General features: G+C 47.1%; 1 protein-coding gene across 2 annotated transcripts; it reads left to right on the forward strand.

Annotated features, from left to right (window-relative positions):
• Positions 1 to 6678: 6678 nt before the first annotated feature.
• Positions 6679 to 11337, forward strand: LOC100191619 (uncharacterized). Of its 2 annotated transcripts, none has more exons than XM_035959359.1 (6): positions 6679 to 7506; positions 7619 to 7954; positions 8625 to 8683; positions 8785 to 8922; positions 9614 to 9749; positions 10483 to 11337. In XM_035959359.1, the coding sequence occupies exons 1-6, from the start codon at positions 7138 to 7140 to the stop codon at positions 10807 to 10809; spliced, it is 1365 nt and encodes a 454-aa protein (XP_035815252.1). In that variant the 5' UTR covers positions 6679 to 7137; the 3' UTR covers positions 10810 to 11337. The 2 variants fall into 2 exon arrangements, with proteins under 2 accessions (XP_035815252.1, NP_001130520.1); NM_001137048.2 differs by having other exon boundaries at positions 6864 to 7506; positions 8794 to 8922; positions 10483 to 11334.
• The last annotated feature ends 1966 nt before the right edge of the window (positions 11338 to 13303 follow it).

Here is a 13303-nt window from a genome sequence, read left to right on the forward strand (position 1 = left end):
TAGCCGTCGGCGCAGTTGCAGCAACCGAGGGCGGATCGCCGGCACCACTCCCAGCAGACGCCTGCTGCTGAGAGCCAGACCCGCCGGACATGGTATCTGGCGGAGGAGGTGCAACCTTGGGAGCAGAGGGGGAGGAAGCCCTGACAAGCAAAGGATGTGTTAAGACCCGTCAGCATGATAAATAGACTAATGGGAAAAAGGGTTACACTCAGGGCCCTGGACTTTCCAGGGACCCTGGAAGCGGGGCGACCGCTGCTGTTGCTGTTGCTACTGTTGCTGCTACCGTTGTTGCTGCTGGTGCTGGTGCCCCTGGGGGAGATCACCCCCAGGTGGTGGTGGTGGCGGCAGGACCGATGGTGGTGGTGGTTGTGGTGGCGGGGGACCTGATGGTGGTGGTGGCGGAGGACTAACGCGCCTTTGTGCGCCCTGGGCCTGGGAGCCGGCCTCCTCGGACCCACCAGCAGTCCTCTGACGCTTCTAGGGGGTCTGAAACAAATGACCCGTCGGTGCGGCGCAGCCGGCGTCGCCTCTCTTCCTCCGACCCCCCGGTGCCACCTGGGGCGGAGGAACTGCTTGCAGCCCCTTTTCCCTTGTCCAAGGGGCGGGGGCGCTGGGAGCCACACCGGTAGGCTGGGGGCCTCCAGCTGGCGCATCGGAGATTCGGATCTCGCGGTGGGGGTCTTGGCTGCCGGTTTGGCGATCCGCCACACCGCTCTCGTCGAGGGTCGGCAACGTGGCCAAGATCGCCGTCCTCAACCCTGGGTCGTCGCAGAGCGCAGGGATGCCCTAGGGGAGGATTAGGGACTCAGGGACGAAGGACTCACCAGTTATCCCCTTCACCAGGAGTTCCAGCTCCTCCCAGGATAGGTCGGTACCCGACCCGTGCTGGATCCGACCGATGTCGTTCGGGCCGGTGAACCAGCAAAACAGGCGCGCCCTCCTCTGCAGCGGCGCGATCCGGCGCTTCAGTAAGTTGCCGACCACGTGCATCGACGTCAGACCACCGGTTGCTAAGGTCTTGATCCTGTCCAGTACGGGCAGGAACTCCGGCGCTAGGGACGGCTTGGTCCTCCAGTGCTTGCAATCGAGGGCTGGCCCGTTGCTCGGCAGCACGAGGCGGTCGTTGGCCTCGGTGCTAGCGATCACCCAGTTGTCGCGCCAGTTTTCCCACCTTGCGCCACCGAAGGTGGAGATGTAGGCTACGGTCGAATCCGGCCTCGTTTGGAAGTAGTAGGCACCAAGATGGTCCCTAGCCTTCCTAGACTTGACCAACACGAAGAAATGGCGGAAGAGGGAAGTGCAGGAGGCCACCCCTACGAACATCTCGCAGAGGTGGACGAAGATGGCCGCATGGAGGATGGAGTGGGGCGTAAAGTGCTGAAGCTGGAGCCCGAACTCCTCCAACAGCAGTAGGAAGAAAGGCGAGATCGGCAGCGCCAACCTGCAGGAGAGGTAGGAGACGAACAACACGAACTCCCCAACGACGAGGTCGCCGAGGGGAGCGGCACCAGCGCGGATCCTTCCGGCGAGCACCGGCGCGCTCCATCCGAGCAGGTTGCGCACCAGGTTGAGCGCCCCCTCAGACTGGAAACGCTCGGGATGACCTAGCAAAGCCATGGCAACTACGACGACGCAAAGCAGAAGAGCGTGAAGGCAAAGGGGCGCAGAGGAGCACGAAGGCGAAATGGCACGGTCGATTGGAAGAAAATGCGAAAGAGTAGCTGCTGCATGCGGAGGAGAATCCTTTTTCAAGGAAACCAGAGTCCTTGTTAGGGAAACCCTTCCGAGCGCTCCTCAATCGCCGCAGAAAATCTCGCCCGACGCGCACTAAGGCAACCCAGTCTATGACACGGGGGCCTGGGTCCACAAGTCATATGGATTGTGCGCCGAACTTCGGGTGCGGAAAAAGCGAACCGCCGCCTGCGGTAGCGCGCCTCTTCATCTCTGCCGTAAGAAACAACAGCCCAGTCTATGACATGGGGGCCCAGGCCCACGAGTCATACTCCTTAGGTGCCGGATCCCGGGTGTGGAAAGAGCGAACCGCCACTCGTGCCGGTACTACGCCTCCTCGGGGCCGCGACAGAAGACAGAAGGTAATTTTTTAAAACCGATGCAGCGGTATCGAGGCGCCCCGCGTGTGGCCCGACGAAACCTCCAGGCATGGGGGCCGCGGGTCAGTCAGCTACGGAGACAAATATGGCAGTTGGCGTGACCAAAGGTAGATTGACAGTGAGTACGTCAGCAGACGCACGAAAGCGACGCGCCAATCACCAATCAGGCTATTAGCCCCACCTATAGGCTCGCATCCTCCCCTGAGGTGGGCCCGGGGCCACTGTCAATGCCCAAAAACAGGGGTACCCCTTACTACTGTATGAAGACGTAGTACCCACGTGGCTATCTTTGGTCGCGTGGTAATGGAGCTGTGCGTGGGGCCAGGCCGTGACTCACCCCAGCTTCGAGTGACTACTCTGGGCCAGTAACAGCACCCGACCCCACCACGTGGACGGCTCCGGGGCCGCCACGTGGCTAGAGAAGATGATATACTCCAAGGTATCAACAGTGAGTCCGGACCCCCATGGGAAAGTGCCGGACCCCTGTGTATACAGACCGGGCCTCCGGGTAAGGTCCAGGACCTCCACGGGCGCAAACCGGACCCCTAGGATGGGATCCGGACCCCTCTGTGTGGGGTCCAAGCTGCTCACAGAAGGGTCCCGGGATTCTGGGACAGAAAATACCCAGGCCTTAATCAAGGCCAGGCGGGGGTCTAGACCGACACGTGTCCGAACCTTATTGTATACGCTTCTGCTCCCCGCCCAGGCGGAGACCCGATGCTGCCGCATGGCCTACTGCACGTGACGTAAGCCAACGGGCGGAGCTTGACGTAAGGCCTCTAGGCTACGCAGCCTCTACATTTATTGAGGATAAGGTGCGCCGCCTGTCCATTCCACTGGTAGGCGGTGTGTCGCCTCTGCATTTATTGAGACCTGTCCATTCCTCTGGCAGGCGACGACCTGTCCATTCCTCTGGTACGCGGCGATCTGTCCATTCCGCAGGCGGCGTGCCTGTCCATTCCACTGGCAGGCGGGACGCCCATACTGCCGCGTGCACTACGCTCATCATTACTCGCACGTTACCAAGGAAGCAGTCGCCGCATATCAATACTGCGTGGACTGCAGACATCATGTTGCCGGGAGATTGCTCAGGCGTTACTTGCATTAGTTACTCCTATAATGTATTCCTTCTATTATGCTCCTGGGCCCACATGTCGGGGCTCAACATCCTTGTATGTGCCTCCTGAGCTATAAAAGGGAAGGCACACAACGTTACAAGACAAGTGCACACACACCCTCAGACAGGCTCACAAGCTCTCTCAAGCTCACAGACTCAATACAACACACAGACAGTGGAGTAGGGTATTACGCTCCGGCGGCCTGAACCACTCTAAATCCTCGTGCCCACTCATGTTCATCAACCATCTAGCAGACAGGCAAAACGCTTAGGCCCCTCCTCATCTTAGGATTTAGGGCGGGTGCGTTCCGCCACCCGGCCGGAGATTTTCCTCTCCGACATAAACTAAAAACGTGATAGGCTTTTCTATTTTGCAAGCATGATAAAATCAAATGTTTTAGAGAACACATTGTAAAAGGCGACGTCAGATATATATATTATGGTTGATTGTTACGCACTACTATTTTGTTACCGAATCTAGAACACTTGGATTGCATATTGCTAAAAAAGAACATGTGTTTTAGGATGCTGATACTATGTACAAGGGTGCAATAATTAGCATGGATTCCATAGTTGATGCATATATTACGATGTCCATTGGTAAAAAATATGGGATACATTAGAAGCCAAATATATAGTTTTTGATGCTGGTAACGAGTTGTATGTCATGGAGCAATTTTAGGACTACAAAATAATAGATGGTCATTATATAGTAAAACAAGGTTATAAAATACATATGCAAGTTAAAGAACTTGAGAATTTTGGTTATGTTATAGTGGAGAAGTCTGTGGTAGGTTGCATTATAGCTAAGCTACCACATACTTAGATAATTTTTGCTACTTCTCTGAAACATAAAAAACAAGAGTTTAACATTGTTGATCTCATTGACTCTTTATATGATGAAGAAATGGTGAGTACTAAAGATGTCCGTGACAAGAAAGTTGTTGAGGGGGAGTTCTAGCGCCCATGTGGTGTAGAATGTTGAAACAAGCTAGTCGTTGATTGATGGAGAGACTCCTTATAATAAGATCCAAATTGTTAGATATGCACGTTTCTTTTAGTCTGTATGGCATTTTTATTAAATTCTTAATGTGATCGGAGTGGCTTAATATTTAATTAGGGATGTTATCCTATGGAATATTGTAGAAGAAACACACTACATGAGTTCAACTACTAGTATAATCTATGAGATGTGGGCAATCTCTAGATACTCGTGAAAGACATTGAAGTGTAACTTATATATTTCAAACCGAGGGGATACTTGTGCCAACCTAGTGCTAGAAAAGAACTTTATTGAAACTCACCTTTCACAAAATTGTCAATCCAAGGTATAATCCATTGTTCAGTTGTGAATAAGTTGTAATCCTTGTTCTAGATGGATGTCCAACTTAGGCTCTGTTTGTTTCCCTCCTAGATTATATAAGTTAGATTATGGTAGAAGGGTATAAGGATAAAATATCACTTTGAGATCATAAATAAGCTTAAATAAGATACATAATACAATCTTATTTCAGCTTGGTCACAAATTAATATTTTATCCTCTTACCTAGTGGCGGACGCAGAACGAAAATTCAGGGGGGCAAAAAAGACTACATGAGAGTCATGATTTTCTAGTTTGCCAAGTCCGCCGACCGCAGTATTGTTGCGACGAGCGAGATCTAGCTTGTCGAGCGGATCGACGTCATGATAAAAACATGACAAGGGACGGAGGCGCCAGGAAGGGGCGAAGTCGGGTGGCGTCGTATCGGGAATGGGTCGGCGGCGAAAACGAGGCAGCGAGCAGACTGGTTTAGGTGGTGTCGGGAAGATTAGAGTTAGACCGGTAGATGCAAGGACTGAACCGAGAGGATCCGACGAGCAGGCTCATAACACAGTTGTTTTAGGCCATGTTCTAAATTTCTAGAGTTAACTGTTAACTGGTTTTAGCTGAGTTGGTGCATCTAACAACTAATACTTATTTGAGGGGTATAGCTAACAATTAGTTGTTCCGTTCTAAACCTCCCGACTAATTTTAGCAACTATCTATTATATTAGTTTTACGTCCCATTTGAATCATTGGAATTGAATTCCATTCCAATAATAGTAATTTAGATATATATATATATATATCAATTAAGCTAATTCGATTTTATACAAAATATATTTGTATACTATTATTAGTAAGATGTCAGAGATATTTATGTGCTACATTTTACTATATAGGAGTGAGACGAAGAGTGTCATGTAAGTTACAGAGTAGAAACAAATTCTACTAATGCATAAAATCATTTCTCATCCTCCACCCTATGAATTTGAGATATGCTTATATCTGAACTTTGGAAAGTGGTGGAATGTCAAATTCCAAAATAAATAAGTTACTTTATTGAGTGAATTCTATTTCCTCTAAAATGAAGGGATCTAAACGCCTCGTTAGAGATTTAGAACAATACTTTATACTATCTAAAATTTTGATTTTTTTCTACACTTAATACTAAATAATCGTTAGACATAAAAGGGTGTACAAAATTGAGGGAGCATGACCCACTTTGCCCCCTTTGGATCCGTCTCTGCTCTTACTCTTCCATTATATTCCAACTTATATCATCTAGAAGGGAAACACACATTCCATAATAATCTTCACTAAAACTCTAGTATATTAAAGAACAATGACTTTGAGATTATTTAATAGACCGCGTGTGCCGTTATATCGCTGGTTGGATCCAACCTACCTAATAGGGCTAGAGTGTGTGCCGTCATGTCACCTATCGATAATGGGTTGGACGCAACCTAATGGAGCTAACCGTTGATCCAGGTTGTTGTCTCGTACCGGACCTGTTTTTTATCTGGACATGCTTGTGCACGAGAACCCGCCAATCAATAATGCCCACACTGTGTGCCTGGCCGTGCAGAGGAATGGCGCCAGCTCTCACAATTGCATAGGTGAGACCTTCATAATTTATGCTAAGTTTACTTGATGAAATGCAATTTCTCTAAAACAGTAATGATAACACTACAACGAGAATAATTTTAGGAGTAATAAGATGAACCATGGGTCAGGCTAAAATCGCAGACCTCAGCGCCTTCGACAGTTCGACTGCCAGGTACTAACCAAGGATAATTAGCTGGAGTACTGTGCTATCATTGCATCAGCCTATACATATGCTAGCTGTCAACCACTCAACTGCTTGGGTCCCTTGTTTAAGGCCAAAACTTTATCTTTGCTTTGTCCAGTTGTAGACCTGATCACGCAGTTGAAACAGAGCAACCATGTGTGAATTTTGCGAAATTCTTGTGAAATTCCAAAAAAATTCCTATTTGATGAAAGAAATACTCTACACACCAGATAAGGCAGAGGCGGTGTTAACGCTTTTCCTCAGCTAGAAATTGCGTGGATGCATTCGTTGACCGTGCTCTCCCAAAAACGATGGGCGGCTTTCTACGCGGTCCGGATCCTCGCCGTCCTAACAACTTCCGGCGGCGTGAGTCGTGACCGCGGTGGTGCGAAAGCACCACGAAGGAAAGCGAAGCTGCGAAGAGCGGCCTGTGGCACTGGCAGTGCACGTGTGCCGTGTGTGCTGCGGCGCGGCGCACACGGCAGGCACTGCACAGCCAGCGAGGCAGAAGAAACACAGGGAGCGCCGCGCCCCCACCAGACCTGCCCTGCCACCCACTCCAGCTCGCCGGGCTCGGGCGTTCCGGAAGAAACAAGGCTGGAAAATATATTTTTTAAACAATTCGACCAACCCCAAGTCCAGACCCGCAGCGCCCGCCGGAGGCGGAGGGAACCGAGCCGGCGACCGGCAGACCGCAGAGAAGAGGCCTGGAGCCGACCGCAGAGAAGAGGCCAGGAGCCGACCGCAGGCAGCCGCCACCGCACCAGAACCCGAGGTCTCGAGGCAATCGAGCGCACGCGGGTCGGGGGCTGCGGCCATGTCGGTGAGTTGCGGGCTCGAGTGGGTGGTGTGCCTTGGCTGCACGCGGTGGGCGTGGAAGCGGCTCACCTACATCGGCGCCTACGACAGCGAGACGTGGCCGCCGGCGTCCGCCGACGAGTTCGAGCCCGTCCCGCGCCTCTGCCGCGCCGTGCTCGCGAACTACGACGAGGAGCTCTCCAGCCCCAAGTTCGCGCCGCCGGAGCACGGCTACTTCGATATCGACCCCAAGGGCATCCTCAAGCGGGCTAACTACGACGAGGTCCGCAACGCGTGCCCGCCGTACCTCGTCTACGTCGACGAGGCGCACAAGGAGATCATCCTCGCCGTGCGCGGCCTCAACCTCGTGCGCAACGCCGACTACAAGGTGCCTGCCTTCCGTTCCGTCGTCCAGCTCGCGAGCAATCGGCGATCGGCCGTCCCGTCGTGAGCGGGAGAGGTTTGACGGGTTGTCGCTCGCGTCACGAATTCCTCCGCAGGTGCTCATGGACAACAAGCTCGGGATGCAGATGTTCGACGGCGGCTACGTGCACCACGGCCTGCTCAAGGCCGCCAAGTTCATCCTGGAGCGGGAGACGGAGACGCTGAGGAACCTGCTGCGCCGTTACGGGCCCGAGTACAAGCTCATCCTCACCGGCCACTCGCTCGGCTCCGGCATCGCCGCGCTCATGACCGTGCTGGTGGTCAACAACCGCAAGGAGTTCGACAACATACCCAGGAGCCGAGTCAAGTGCTACGCCCTCGCGCCCGCCAGGTGTATGTCGCTCAACCTCGCCGTCAAGTACGCTGACGTCATCAACTCCGTCGTGCTCCAGGTACGGAGGCGCGTTGGACCTTCTATCTTAAGGTGGTCGCTCCGTGCGGTATTAGGATGTTGCCACGGAGTTCTCCGGATGTTGATTTTTCTGCCTTGATGAACAATTGCTCTGTTGGGATGGTTTTTTGGCGAGGGGAGGGGGAAAGGGGATCAATTGGATCAAATGTGCTTTGCTTGTTGCCTCATTGAGAATGTCTTTCAAAGCTGAATTAGTTTGATTAGACGGAACGGCAGGAATCGTTTAGTTTTCACGCGCTAAAGAAAGGTTGTCTAGAGGAGGTTTAAGTCATATCTGTCCATCATGGAATGCAATGTTCAATTTGAGGAGCAGCCTGTACCGATAAATGGACCCTGCTTTCTCATTGCCCCACAACGTGATGAATTTGTTTCATGCAGCAAGTTGAGTTGATAGAGAATAGAGACCATGGTTTAGATTTTTGAAGAAACATAGATAGCGTGCTTGAATATATTATATATATTCTATTTGTGTGTGCTGCAAGTCTGCAACTACCAATGTTGGTTGTTGTTCTGTTGCTGTCTTGCTTATTCTGAATAAATGAACCTTTATGAACTCAGCCAATCCTGTATTGTCAATTTAATTGTTATCTCTGGTAGTAATGAAATCTTAGTCTCATCTGAAGTCTTTGCCTTTATGGTCTCTCTTCCAGGACGACTTTTTGCCAAGAACACCGACTCCGCTAGAGTACATTTTTGGTTCTATCTTCTGGTAACTAGATCATGTTCACTGTCTCCAGATTCTTATTTGTTCAGGAAAAAGAACAACTGCATGTATGATCGAGTTTTTCACCATGCCTTTATGCTTTGGAGTTTGGACAGCTTGCCCTGCATGCTATTTCTCATCTGCTTGAGAGATACATTTAAACAAGACAAGAGAAAATTTAAAGATCCAAGAAGACTGTATGCACCTGGGCGAATGTATCATATCGTTGAGAGGAAATTTTGCAGGTAATGTATCATGTCATTGCAAATAGCATCTTCCCCTGCTTGCGAATTGCTCTTTTCTTTTTTTATGTCATAAATAATATAAACAAAAACCTACTCTTCTAGTATATGGGAGCTCCTGCCTATGGATTATAATCCATACTACAGTCTTTTCATGATTTAAAGCAAAGATTTTTAGTCCTTGTATTTTTTCTAGCAGAAAGCAGCAAAGCTTCAGTCTGCTCATGCATGAGAGTATGGAGGCTCCAATCATGTATTCTTCTATATTGTTTGAACAGATGAAGGCTACCTTCCTCAACTTCCTTACATTTCTTCTGGTCAATTAAAAGATAAAATGAATTACAAATATTAAGAATAAGTTAGAGTTCAGGAGCCTAGTACAGATAGGTTGTTTCGAAATTGGCGAGTTATCTCGAGATTATCGGATAATATATCTTTTTAGGGCCTATTATCATGGAATGTGATCCATGCCAGTACCTAGGTTTGATGTATGTTGGTACAGCATGATGTGCATAATACATTTTTTTTTCGCGAGCGGGTTGAGACCCGTATTTCATTAAGAGGGAAGGAGTTCTATTACAGCATGACCTGCATAATACAATGCTTAAGGTGTTTTATTTAACATTTTTTTTCACTGTTGTACACGAAAGTATGCTATGATATTTTTAATGGATATAGTTCTACTCATCTGCAGATGTGGAAGATTCCCACCTGAGGTTAGAACTGCAATTCCAGTGGAAGGGCGCTTTGAGCATGTTGTGTTATCATGCAGTACCACTTCTGATCATGGCATTTATTGGATTGAACGAGAATCACAAAAGGCTTTAGAGGTATAAACTCATTATACTACATGTCCCAGATTTATTTTTACAATTTAACATGTACTTTCCCTTTCTCTCTGCAAACTGTAGTATCTTGTTGATTACACATTTATCCAATTGCTAAATCTTGGCCATATTATATTTACGGTTGATATACCATTGTACTTACAAGAAATTGTTAGAAAATGATAGGGAAGTTCCCCTACCATATATGTAATATAAATATCCAATATAAGAACGAAATAGCATCACAAGATATGTACCAACTCCTAAATAGCAGATGTTCAACAAGAAATTGTGGAACCATGTTTGTATCACTAACTTATATGATTTTGCCATATGGAAAACCAAGGAAAACTCTGCCAAAACTGTATTTTTCCAAGCATCTACTTGTTTGAGATTTGGCTTTACATTTTATCTTTTTGTTTGCTTCCCCTATTTCTCTTTTGTGCGTATTTTTCTTCCCCTAAAAGCTGTTGTAAAATTAAGAAGTACAATTGTGTCATCTTTCTTTTGTTGTAAATTGTATTTGGAAGATGTCTACCTTTTACCAATATGAATAAACTTGGAAAAAGGCTGAGCTACTTGGGAACAAAGTGTTCAGAAATGTACGTCTTTGTTGCAGCAAACTCAGCAGAGCTTCAACTTCTATATACTGGAACTTGTGGTTGCTTGCAGCATTGGTATGCTAACTTTTGCAGTGAATATTTGTTGTTGATTACAGATTTATGTTTTTTTGCAGCTAATGATAAACAGCAAGAAGGAAACGACTCCACCTTCGCAGCAAAAGATGGAGAGATTGCAAAGTTTTGAGGAGGAACACAAGAATGCTCTCCAGAGAGCAAAGACCCTGGATGTTCCTCATGCTGCGGACCTGTCTGAAGAGGAGATTCAGGAGGAGGATAGCACTGCACCACCCTCTGATACTCATAGCGAAACAACCACGGAAACAAAATCTGGAGGTAGAACGAGTTGGGACGAACTGATGGAGAAGCTTTTCACCAGGGATGAAGATGGGAGACTTGTCGTGAACAAGGACGCGATGGCGAGGGAAATTGTTGTCCTGTAACGAGTGCCGAGACTGCTCTGTCCGTGGTAGTTTATTCTATTAGCGAGCTGTATAAAAGAGTAAGCTGCGGTTGTGATATATTTAAAACTGTATTCAACAGCTTATCTATACCCATATTCATATTCAAAGTACACTCTACAAACAGTGTAATATACATTACACTGTAAAACAGTGTTTTTTTGACCATATGGGTGAACTGGTATATATTGCACCCATATAGTCACCCAAAATACTGTTTTACACCATTTTGCAATGTACATTACACGTTTGTAGAATATAGTTTGAATATGTATATGAGTATGAATAAGTTGTTGGAGATAGTAGGACTAGTTTGGAAAGTGGAAACTTAAATCTCTTCGGGATTCTCGAGGATTAGAGAGAAAATTAATCTCAATCTTCAGAAATTTCGAAGAGGATTTAAGTTTTTAAACTAGTCCTTAGTGTTTAAACTGTCTTTTTTAGATCAAGGTCTATCTGGTAGACAATTACACACTTTAAATAGTACAAAGCCCGTGTTTTATGATGGCACATAGATGTGACGTCACATATTGTTGGGGACTTGTTCTCAAATGCTAGGAGTTAAGAACAAGGCAACATAAAAAATGTTAATCGCTAAAGTCCTTCGTCCTTCGAAGCATTATTTCCCTTAGGATATAATGATTTTCGGACGAAGGTGATGAAGAGCGTATCTTCATAAATTTATTATACAGTGACGAAGGATAAAATGTAGAGAATATAAAAGATAACATAAATAATTATATATTACTATCAGACATAGACATAAACATCTTTGAATTACAAATGTACCTTCAACTGGAAGGAGATGATAGTACAAGTGTGACGCAAAAAGCGAATGCCAAGTCAGCGTGAACAGTACGGGAGTACTGTTCACCTATTTATAGGCGCGGGACACAACCCATACAAAATTACATTCATGCCCTTTACAGTTGATAATAATTCTATAGTAATCTGTCGAGGTCTAAATAGCCTTTTCATCTTTAAGTCGGTTTCACTTTCTGCTATCACGCTGAAGCTTTCCTGCTCACACCTTCGGCGCTGTATCAACCTTCGTATTATTCTGGTCTACTGTGGTGCCGACTTGAGTCTGAAGATACCTGTTCACACATTATACTCCAGAAATACTGTTAAATCCTGTTTTTGAGGACCTTCGGATGCCGAAGGTCCCCAACAGTAGCCCCTCGCAATATTAATTTGTTTAAAATAATAAATTTAGATTGCGACATGGACGAAGGCTTTACGCCGAAGGTCCGAAAAAACACCTTCCCTTTGCTAGAATAGCAACATTCACTGACAAGCGGGGTCTTTCAATTTTCAACGCACTTGGCGTATAAATACGGTCATACCGCAAACTCATTTGACACGCTCTCTGGCCAACTGCTCCCGCTCACTCAATTTTTAGCTCTTGTGCACTAAGATTTGTTAAGCCTTTAGTTTTGAAGCTTCGGCTTTGAAAATAGTTTTTAGTGTCTCCGAAGATGTCTGAGGATAAGAAGACTGCTGCTGAGATGAAGCTGAGCCTGGACGAAGAGAAAAACTTGGGGTTTCTTATAGCGATGTCAAAGACCAATACAGAAAAAATCACCAAGGAGATTATGGAAGGTTTGTCTGAAGATACTGGTGACAGTGACAGCTATGATGTGGACAGTGGTGGTGAAGACTCCGAAGATCGTCCCTGGCGACCAAGCCATTCAGTTTATGGTAAATCAACTATCAAAGAGAATCATCTTGTCAACATGAGAGGAAGGTATTTCCGGGATTTATCCATTGTGAGGGCCGACGAAGGGGAAAAAACGTGCCCACACCCTGAAGAGAATGAAGTCGTAGTGTACCGAAGCTTTTTAAAAGCTGGACTGCGATTTCCCTTGAGCAGCTTCGTCGTGGAGGTGTTGAAAATCTTCGAAGTCTATCTTCACCAACTTACCCCCGAAGCAATCATAAGGCTGAATATCTTTGTGTGGGCCGTGAGAAGCCAAGGTCTGAAGCCTGATGCAAAAAAGCTTCTGCAATATACACGAATTATCATACGAAACAAAACCTTGGGGTAAGGAACAGTATCACAATAATTTTGGCTGCTATAGTTTCGTTTCTCGGTCCGGGTCAAGCTGCCCCGTGCCAACCTTTCGGAAGAGATGGCCCGGCGACTGGATGACAGAATGGTTTTATGTGAAGAATGATCTGACAATACGAGAAGATATCAAAGGTATAATTATGCGCCCTATCTGGCAAAGCTTCGGACTTCGGAGGCCGAAGGTTGAAATGAATGAAGCTGCCGAAGAATGCCAGAGGGCCTTCGGTGCAGTCTGCTCTTTCATTGGAACGAGAGACTTAGTACAAGAGCATATTGCCTTCAGGGTATGGCCGCTCGCGGAGAAATGGGAAATGCCACAAGAAACCGTAAAAGAGGCCGACGAAGGTGGACTTATCAGGTTGAAGTACACTTTTAAATTTGGAGATAAATTCGTTGAGCCAGATG

The sequence above is a fragment of the Zea mays genome, chromosome 6 (genome assembly GCF_902167145.1).
Source record: "Zea mays cultivar B73 chromosome 6, Zm-B73-REFERENCE-NAM-5.0, whole genome shotgun sequence".
Lineage (NCBI taxonomy): Eukaryota > Viridiplantae > Streptophyta > Magnoliopsida > Poales > Poaceae > Zea > Zea mays.

Excerpts from the sequence above, each read along its gene's own strand:
- LOC100191619 (XM_035959359.1), top strand. The coding sequence starts at position 7,138 with ATGTCGGTGAGTTGCGGGCTCGAGTGGGTGGTGTGCCTTGGCTGCACG. Across the intron at positions 7,955-8,624 it reads TCAACTCCGTCGTGCTCCAG|GACGACTTTTTGCCAAGAAC; the intron begins GTACGGAGGCGC and ends TCTCTCTTCCAG. Across the intron at positions 8,923-9,613 it reads GTTGAGAGGAAATTTTGCAG|ATGTGGAAGATTCCCACCTG; the intron begins GTAATGTATCAT and ends ACTCATCTGCAG.